This window comes from Phaseolus vulgaris, chromosome 11 (assembly GCF_051622355.1).
Source record: "Phaseolus vulgaris cultivar YP4 chromosome 11, ASM5162235v1, whole genome shotgun sequence".
Taxonomy (NCBI): domain Eukaryota; kingdom Viridiplantae; phylum Streptophyta; class Magnoliopsida; order Fabales; family Fabaceae; genus Phaseolus; species Phaseolus vulgaris.
In genome coordinates this window covers 21832859-21843295 of record NC_143508.1, presented here as the reverse complement: position 1 = coordinate 21843295, position 10437 = coordinate 21832859, and the positions used below count along the sequence as shown (strand labels likewise).

General features: G+C 43.2%; 1 protein-coding gene and 1 pseudogene across 1 annotated transcript; one reads left to right on the top strand and one right to left on the bottom strand.

Moving 5' to 3' along the window:
- Nucleotides 1–1158: 1158 nt before the first annotated feature.
- Nucleotides 1159–5307, bottom strand: LOC137835663 (uncharacterized). The gene is made up of 3 exons (XM_090297719.1): nt 5001–5307; nt 2589–4850; nt 1159–2507 (listed from the first exon to the last, which is right to left on the bottom strand). The coding sequence occupies exons 1-3, from the start codon at nt 5305–5307 to the stop codon at nt 1159–1161; spliced, it is 3918 nt and encodes a 1305-aa protein (XP_090153845.1).
- Nucleotides 5308–5944: 637 nt separating this feature from the next.
- LOC137830095 (protein ACCELERATED CELL DEATH 6-like) lies at nt 5945–8511 on the top strand (annotated as a pseudogene).
- Nucleotides 8512–10437: the final 1926 nt, after the last annotated feature.

Genomic DNA, 10437 nt, shown 5'->3' with positions numbered 1-10437 from the left:
CAGCTGCTGTGTCTGCTATGCGGAATGGTCCTTCCCAATTGCTAGAGAACTTGCCTCCTTCCTTCCGGGCGCTACTCCGCATTCGCCATACTAAGTCGCCTTTGTGGAACAGTCTCGGTTTGACCTTGGAGTTGTATCGTCTAGCCGCCCGAATTTTGCATGCTTCTTCTCTAATTCTACACTTGTCCCGAAGTTCATTGATGAGATCGAGGCCGACCGAGAGGCTTTCCTTGTTTAGATCAAGATCAAGGGTTTGTCGGCAGAGAGAAGGTTCTCCAATCTCGACGGGGATCATAGCTTCAGTGCCATACGTTAGGCTGTACGGCGTTTCTTGTGTAGTCGTCTGAGGAGTACAACGATATGCCCATAAGACCTCTAAGAGTTCTTCAGTTCAGTTACCCTTTGCTGGACCGAGACGTTTCTTCAGTTCGTTCAGGATGACCTTGTTTGCAGCTTCTGCTTGTCTGTTTGTTTGCGGATGTTCGACTAAACTGGCGATGTGTTTGATGTGGAGTTTCTCGTAAAATTCAGCTAACGTCCGGTCGGTGAATTGCCGACCTTTATCGGTGATGATGATCTGTGGAAGCCCGAAGCGGCAAACAATATTTTTCCATACGAAATTTTGGACATTGCGGGCGGTGATCGCAGTCAGAGGCTCGGCTTCAATCCACTTGGTGAAGTAATCAATGCCGACCAGTAAGAATTTACACTGGCCTTTACCGGGGGCGAAAGGGCCAATGATGTCCATACCCCATTGGACGAACGGCCAAGGTGATAACATAAAATGAAGTTCCTCAGGTTTTTGATAGAACAAAGTGCCAAACTCTTGGCATTTAAGGCATTTTTGGACGAAATTGGTGCAGTCGCCTTGGACGGTCGGCCAGTAGTATCCGGCCTGGAATACTTTGGCAGCCATTGTTCGCGCGCCGGAGTGAGTTCCGCAAATTCCTTCGTGCAACTCTCGGACGACATAGGAAGCTTGGTCGGGTGTCAAACATTTGAGGAGTGGTCGAGTATAACCTCGACGGTAAAGGTCGTCGCCAATTAAGACGAAACGGGCGGCCTGCAGCTTCATGGCTTTTTCGCCGAGAGGACTACATGTGCCGTTGAGTAAATATTGCTTAATTGGGGCAATCTAAGTAGATTCCGCGTCGGTCGTTAGGCATTCCTGTAGGTCGATGCTTGGGCGTGCAAGCGTAACATGGATGACCGACCTATGTATTCCCTTACACTTCGTGGTTGCCAACCGGGACAAGGCGTCCGCGCGAGTATTGTGATCGCGTCGAACGTGTTGCATGGAAATTTCGCTGTATCGCTGTAGTATCGCTGTAGAAAGCTTTCTCGGACTTCATATTCGTCATTAAGCTGACCGATGACTAGCCTGGAATCACTTTTACAAATTAACTTACTGATTTCCAATTCTTGAGCGAGGCGTAGACCGGCTAAAATGGCTTCATATTCGGCCTGATTGTTTGAAGTTTTGAAGTCGAATTTTAGGGCTTGCTCGATGACAATCTCGCCGGAGCCTTCCAAAACGACTCCAGCGCCGCACGACCTTTCGTTGGAGGAGCCGTCCACGTATAAGATCCACGATGAGTGTTCAGTCTCGGCTGAGGAAGGAGTGAGTTCGGCTGCGAAATCAGCAAGAGCTTGCGACTTGATGGCTCCTCGTGGTTGGTACTGAATATGGAATTCGGATAGTTCTATCGTCCATCCGATCATTCGTCCGGCTAAATCTGGTTTAGTGAGAATCTTTACAATGGGGTAATTTGTCCGAACAATAATACGATGATTTTGAAAATACATACGCATTCGTCGGGTGGTAATGATGAGAGACATAGCCACCTTTTCGATCGTTTGGTATCGTCTTTCGGCGCCATGGAGGGCGCGGCTGACGAAATAAACTGGTCGTTCTTCAAAATTAATTTCTTGCACTAAGACTGAACTAACGGCTTCGTGTGAAACGACGAGGTAGACTATAATGGGCTCTCGGGCATCCGGTTTCTGGATGACCGGCGGGGAAGATAGGAAAGTTTTCAATTGGAGGAAAATTTCCTCGCATTCGGCCGACCACTCAAAGCGGGATGCTTTTTTCAATAATCGGACGATGGGTCTCGTTCGTTCTGCAAGTTTAGGAACAAATCTGGATAGGGCGGTTTGTCGGCCGATGAGTCTCTGAATTTCCTGAATGGAGTTGGGACTTCTCATTTCGGAAATAGCTTTACATTTCTTAGGGTTAGCTTCTATGCCTCTATGGGTCAGCATAAAACCTAAGAACTTCCCCCCCTCGACGCCAAACGCACACTTGTCAGGATTGAGTTGCATCTGGTGCTGGCGGAGGGCCTGAAAAACTTCTTTTAGGTCAACAATATGTTGCTTGCATGAGTCGGACTTGACAACAATGTCATCGACATAGACTTCAACATTCCTGCCGATCATGTCGTGGAATACATGGTCCATTAGTCTTTGATAAGTGGCCTCGGCATTTTTGAGTCCGAAGGGCATAACTTCATAGTAGAAATTATCGGAATCAGTCATGAAGGCTGTCTTCTTTCGGTCGGCCGGGTGCATTTGGATTTGATTATAACCTGAGTAGGCATCAAGGAAGTTGAGGATGTGATGTCCGGCCGCCCCATCAACGAGACGATCAATGATAGGCAGAGGGTAAGAGTCTTTTGGGCATGCCTTATTGAGGTCTGTGTAGTCAACGCACATTCGCCATTTTCCGTTTGCTTTCTTTACCATAACCACGTTGGCTAGCCATGTGGTGTAATGGGCTTTCCGAATGAATCCAGCTTGTAACAATTTATCGGCTTCGTGACGTGCGGCTTGGCGTCGTTCCTTGCCTAGATGTCTTTTCTTTTGAGCTATTGGCCTAGCCTCTTTATACAGTGATAATTGGTGAGTGATGACCTGTGGGTCTACGCCAGGCATGTCAGCGCCCGTCCATGCGAACAGATCGGCATTTTTGACAAGTGTCGTGCCGATGGCCATTCGGTCGTCCGGCTTCAGTGAAGTGCCGATATGTGTAGCATGGCGATCGTCGCGAAGTGGGAATGGATGCAAGTCTTCTCCTGCCTCCATACGGGGATCGTCCATACGAGGGTCGAGATCAACAAGGGCTATCATTTGTCGACGGGACATGCGCCGTCCGGAATGTCGGGTCGGGGATCGTCCTCTTTTTTGCGGGAGTCGGTCGTCCGGATTGGTCGTGTAGAGCCGTCGAGTTGGCTCACTTTTCAAACTTGCGACATAACATTCTCTAGCGGTTTTTTGATCGACATGGATTGTTGCAATGTCGTTATTTGCCGAAGGGAATTTCATGGCTAAGTGTGGGGTGGAAACAATGGCTTTTAATCTGTTGATGGACGGACGACCGAGCAGGATGTTGTAGGAAGTTTGGGCGTTGACTAGAAGATATCGTACGTTTATTATTTTGTGGAGACCGTCTTCCTCACCAAAGGTTGTATATAAGTCTATATACTCCTTAGTGTCGACCCGTTCACCTGAGAACCCTACAATTTGTTCGTTATAGGGTTGAATATCTGATTCTGGGATGTGCATTTTCTTGAAGATTTCCCAGTATAATATGTCGACCGAGCTACCTTGGTCGACCAAAGTCTTGGCAATTGCGAACTTGTCAATTTCCATGGTGATTACCATAGGGTCGTCCTGGGCTGGATCTATGGTTGTGAAGTCGTCGTCAGTGAAAGTGATCGGAGGTATGTGGGGACGCGTCCTCGTGGTAGCATGAGCGGACTGGATGTCCTGGAGATGTTTCTTTCGGGCGAAATTTGAGCGCCCGCCACCGGCAAAGCCCCCGGCTATGTAATTTGCTTCGTGGTTCGGTTCGCCCAAGGTAACGGGTCCAACAATCATGTTGATGACTTCGCGGACTCGTTGGCGAGGGCGGGCGTTTCGGTCGGGACTTATGCTGCGAGCGTGTGTACGCCGAACGGGGCTTTCATTGCGTTTCCGCGAAGCTTGGCTATGGTCAGTTCGGCGTTTGTAATCGTTACGGTATGACCGGTCGACACCACGGGATGGACGGTCGGTACTCCGTGGTGGGGATCTTGAATTCCTTGTCCTCTTGACGAACTGCCGCAAATGGCCAACCTGGATGAGCTCTTCGATTTTGTCCTTCAACGCTTGACATCCTTCGGTCGTGTGACCGAAATTCCAATGGTACTGACAACGCTTAGCAGTATCTGCATTCGGTGGTGTTTGATACTGTTTTAGTGTCGGAATTAAATCCGTTTGCAGTGCTTCATCTAGGGCTCGTCCCCTCGGAACAGTTAAAGGGGTGTAACTGTTAAACCTGGGGATTCGGCCTCCTCTGTTCCGGTCGGACCTTTGGGTGGTTCGAACGGTCCGTTCGGTCTTGAATTCCCTTTCTTTGCTCGGGGTTTGATCTTTGAGGACTCCGGATCCGACGGCTTTGAACCGTTGGTGATAGTCAATGTGTTCCTCAATTTGCATGAATTTGGTTGTCCGAGTTCGAAGATCTTCCATGTCTTGAGGCGGCTTTTTGATGAGACTTTCGGTAAAACGGCTCGGCCGGATGGCCGAAACCAAATGGTGTAACGCGACTTCCTGTTTAAGCCCTCGGATATTCATGCATGCCTTGTTGAATCTATCTAAAAAGGTTATGAGAGATTCACCTTTTTCTTGTTGTACCGCTAGGAGAGACATGGAGGACATGTGATGTGGTCGGCTGGTGGCATATTGAGTGGAGAATTTCGCGGCTAGGATGTCAAAGTTGTCAATGGAGTTCGGAGGTAGCTCTGTAAACCAGGTAAGAGGTTCTCCCTGAAGCGACGTGGGGAATACTTTACACCACACATTATTATCTGTGGTATACAAAGTCATTTGCGTCTTGTAAACATTTAAATGCTCGTCCGGGTCGGTCGAGCCGTCATAGAGTTTAATGGCGAGGCCTCTCCATTTGTCAGGAAGTGGTGTGGTGATGATTTCGTCTGTAAAAGGATGACCCCTTTTACTTGACTTTCTTTCGACTGTTTCAGCTCTGGAAGCAGGATTGGTGTCGGCCGGTGTAGGTATGCGAGAGGCGGTTCGGACGGCCATATGGGATTGGCCTTCTCGTTCGGGATTATCGACCTGTCGCTGGAGTCGTGCATTCTGCTCTCTCAATAAGGTGATTTCTTCCTCTTGGCGGTGTCTATTCTCTTCGTGTTGACGAAGGTCTTCCATCCCCTTTTGCCGCAGTTCCTCCATCTGAGTTTGGAGGGTTTGAATCATAGTCATCTGTTCTGCCATAGCGTCGTTGTTGTTCCTTGTCGCAACCATTATAGCTTTAAAAATTGAAATTTTGCCTCGGCCGCACGGTGGGCGCCAATTGTACCTGAGTGGAGAGATGGGGCCCAGGCACGGTCGGTTGACGTAGTATAGTTGCTGACTTGTCGGTCTTCTTCTCCTTCGGTCGGTCGCTCCTTCTTGGCGTCTCCTTCGGTCGGGCGGGGGAGGGTACCTGGGAAGGCACTCCGACGCTCAAGTGAGTATGAGATTCTAAGTGTGATTTAATGAGTGAGTGAAAACGTACCTTTCTCTGGCTTGAGCACAGTATTTATAGGATTGCCTAATGGGCTTTCTATCCCTTGGGCTCAGGGTGGTTATGGATAGGTCTTGCCAGTCGTGCTCCGGAATATCCGGGGAACATATCTTCTTTCAACGCGTATTCCTTATTCTTCCGAGGTGTATCTTAACCACCTTAGCTTGTCACGGGTGCACTTACATTTATTATGCGTTCGGTCGGTCGGCCACGTGTGTTCGTCCGGTGCCTACCGGTACATTAGTAACATAACTTAAGGACAGATGCATCGTAAATTACTTAATTTGTACATACTCAGCCATAGCAGGTTTACATCTATTGTTACAACCTTAATCTTGATTGAGGTGTTAATTAATCAATTATCGTACCTAAATTATGACTCATGTGCAGATTTCTATCGACTCAGATGATGCAAGTTGGAGAGAGAGATGCAGCAGAAGGATGGAGGAATTGGAGAAGAGACAGTTCCAAAGTGAAGATGCAGCTTCAGAACTGCTGCATAAGGATCTTGTTGGGAAGAAAAAAGTTATGGTTTCTGAATTGTTTAACGCTGTTGATGAGAATGGAAACGTGGATAACTTCGTTGACGCGTTGCAAAGAGTGTGTGAAGGAAGGAAAGTGGCTTTGAGTGGTGTTTTTGATGAAGTTACCTGTGCTGGTGATTCACTGCTTCATGTGGCAGCGGATAAGGGGAGAGAACGGATTGTAGAGTTGATTTGTGGTCACTTTCCTGAACTTCTTATTAAGAGAAACGTGAGAGGTGATACTGCACTTCATGTTGCTGTGAGGTCCAAGAACTCAACTATAGTGAACTTCATTCTCTTCCATTATGCCATTGAGAAGAGAAAACATGATGGAATGAGAGATAAAAAGATTACAAGAGAAAAGAATAAGTACGAGAATGCCCCTTTGCATGAGGCTGTGTACAGTGGGGATGTTGGTGTGGTGAAAGTGATTTTAACTGCAGATAAGGATGTGGTTCATTGTTTGAACAAGTCAAGGAGATCACCACTGTATTTGGCTGTTGTGTATGGGAATGTGGAAATTCTTGATCTTCTGTTGGAAGTTCCATTCCCTCTTCATCAACCTCTTCCACTCTGCCTTGGAAACTCTCCACTTCATGCAGCCATATTGGAAAGGAATCCTGGTATTATATTTCTTCTTTACTCTTATTTTCTTTACATTAACCATGGTATACTTAGATTAATCTGTGTGGAAGATCTTATATTAATTAATTATTAAGTCAACATTATAATATATAAATGTTACACTTATTTTTATAAATTTTCTAACTTTTTATAAAATTGAATTAAACTGAAATTTAATTGTATTATTTTAAAAATATTACCATATTATAATTATAAAGAGAAATATATATTTATTTAAAATGAATCAATTTTAAAATTATACTGGTGAAATTACTTATAAACTGATAAACTGATTTCAATATACAGTTATCTAAATAACATTTTTTTTTCAATTTAACTTCATACACATTATTTTTTCTTAATTAAATTTGTTTTGTGTTGTTCAAATATAGCTTTGATAGAAGAGATATTAAAGAAAAAAGCAGAGCTAGTTTATTTAAGAGATGAAGATGAAGGTACTCCTCTTCATTATGCAGCATACATTGGTTATGCAGAAGGATTTCGTATACTATTAGAAAATTCGTTTCAGAAATCAGATCAAACTGTGTTGGAAGGGAACAAGAAGGGTCATCTTCCTATTCACCTTGCTTGCAAAAGGGGTCATGTTAAGGTGGTAAAAGAATTTCTTCCACACAAATGTGTCACACATCTTTATCTTCTCCTTAATCAAAAGGGGTCAGAACATTCTTCATGTTGCTGCGAAGAATGGAAAAAGTAAAGTGGTAGAATATCTGTTGGGAAATTCAAAGATTGATCAATCTATTATAAATCAGAAAGACAACAATGGAAACACTCCATTGCATTTGGCTTCAATAAGTTTATTTCCTAAAGTTCTATACCTTTTTACACAAGATGAGAGAACTGATGTGAAGCTCTCCAATAACAACGATTTAACAGCTCAAGATATCATTGGTCTGGCCATGAAAAATAAAATGACGATCCGAAAGGTAATGATCAGTTATTAATATGAGTAGAATAAACTTTTCTCAAAGATAAGACTAAATTGGTTGGACTCTTTCTCGATTTCACTGTCTTTTGCAGTGAATAACTCCAGTTTCACAACTGGGAATTCTATCCAATGTTAATTTCTACTCTTTTTTTTCTGATTTTTTTCTAATTTTGATGAAGTTTCTAGCAAGACGAGTATTAAAAGAAGCAGGTGTGCCCTCGAAGGTAAATGATAAGTTGCATTCTCAACAGCAAAAGGCAGTGAAAATAGATTTCAGCTTAAATACTCTCCTAAACACATTTTTAGTTGTGGCGACATTGATGGTGACAGTGACCTTTGCAGCTGCCTTCACTGTGCCAGGAGGTGTATACAGTTCTGATGACGAAAACCCAAAAAATAGAGGGATGGCAGTTTTGGGTGATAAAGCATTATTCTGGGTATTCACCACCTTTAACATGATATCTATGTATAGCTCTGTCATTGCATGTGGACTTCTGTTGATGGCAATGATTTTTGATCGTAAGTTGGCAACACGAGCAACTATCCTTGCGATGGGTTGCTTGGGTTTTGCCTTCTTAACAGCACCAGTGGCATTCTTGGCTGCTGTACGTCTAGTTGTGGCTAACAATTCTGCACTTTCCTATCTTATAACTGCCATTGGAGTAATCTATAGTTCCATCATCTTGTTGGGTCTACTTTTTTCATTTTTTCCAATTGGAATTCGCCTTCCCTTATTTCGTCAACTTGGCAGATTCGTTCTTCAGATTCTGATTGCATTAATAGATTATGATGACAAGCCAAGAGATTCATCTTCTCAAGAAGAGAACAAGGTCAAGAATGATTAATCAGAAGAGCATGTGTGTATAAGTAATGGATTCAGATGCTTTTATTTCTCAATGATGTATAGATTATATATACAAACTATTCTTAAAATATCTCTTAGACTCTAATAGCTTTATCAAAATAAAATGTTTAAAACTAATAACCAAACTCCTCTCGTTTAATTTATTCACATAACTACTTTAAAGATTAAGTTTGTATAATATTAATAACAGACTTTGTTAACCTATCAGATATTGTTGTATTACCCCCTCAAGTGGGAGCATAGAGATTCAGAATGCCCAACTTGCTCAGGAAGGATTTAAACTACGATTTTCTTAAGGCTTTTGTAAAGATATCTGCTAGTTGAACAATAGTAGGAACACAAGTTGGTAGAATGTTGTGTGGAGAATGACAAAATGACAATCTACTTTATATGTTTGGTACGTTCACGAAACACCAGATTCTTAGTGATGTGCAAGGTCACTTGAATATCACAGATCATAAGTTTTGTATGAGTGATACCGAGATTGAAAAGAATCCTTTTTAACCATTTGAGCTCGTTCGATACACAACTTCAGCAGACGACCTAGAAACGATGTTTTGTTTCTTTGTTTTCGAAGATATAGGAGATTGACCAAGTTGGACCATCCAAGAGCTTTCTTCCCTAGAAGCGATGGCTGCATGTTCCATGTATTGTTACGTTCTCAGTATGCATTATCTTGCATCTTTCACTACCTCATGAAATTATAGAGGCTCTTTTTCTGCAGTGATTGCTGCAAGAAAATGTCTGTGGCAAAGATAATTTGGCATAGTTTCTCCACTGTCCACTCTGGTGTGTCGTTTGAATAAAGCCATATGTCTCAAATAGGCACCTCACGTCTGGTTTCAAAAGCTCTCTACAACTCTTCTTCGTCTAGGCTTCGTTGCTGCTAAGAGTGACACTTCTCTCTTCACATGGTTTACTCAATATCACACTATCTTTTACGGTTGGCAAAGCGGGCCAGCCCGCCCTGCGCTTGGCTCGTCCCGCATAAGAGCTGGCCCGCAGGTTTGTAGGCCAGCCCACGTTTTTTTTTAAATTAAATATTTTTTTTACATTTTGTTCTTAAAAAATTGTCAAATTAAACCTATATATTTGTTACTATCAAACCTTTTTTTTTTCTTCCTTTTCAAACATAGTCAAACATAAAAAAAAATTATACATTAAGATAAATATCAAATATCACTATTCTTCCACTTCCAAAACATTAAAAATACCTAATTACTAAACATTAAACATAAACATAAACATTAATTCAAAAACATTAAACATAAACATTATTGACATTCTTCCATTTCAATAACATTGGATGTCGCCTTAGAAGAACTCGGGCTAATGCGGGGCGGGCTAATGCGGGTTAGCGGGTTGAAAAGGTCAGTCCGCCATGCGTTTTTTACCAGCGGGCCGCGAGTCGGCCCGCCCCGCTTTGCCATCCCTACTATCTTTATCTTAATTTATGTTGATGATATCTTAGTCACTGGTAGTTCTTTGGTCGTAGTGCAGGAATTCATCAAACAATTAGGCTTATCTTTTGCTTTGAAGGATCTTGGATCGCTGCATTACTTCTTAGGCATCGAAGTTTCTTGGCTTAAAGACAATTCTATTCATTTATCCCAAGCGAAGTATATTAAAGATCTCCTACGTCGAACTAACATGAACAACTCCAAGCCCTAACCATCTCCAATGCTTTCTTCTTTACGGCTTACCGCTGATGAATCTGTCTCCGTTGATGATCCAACCTTATATCGATCTATTCTTGGTGCCTTGCAATATGCTACTGTTACCAGACTAGAAATCTCCTTCTCGGTTAACCGTGTTTGCCAGTACATGCATAAGCCACAGATTCATCACTGGAAAGCTGTGAAACGCATTCCGCGATACTTGGTTGGCACATCAACTCACGGTCTTC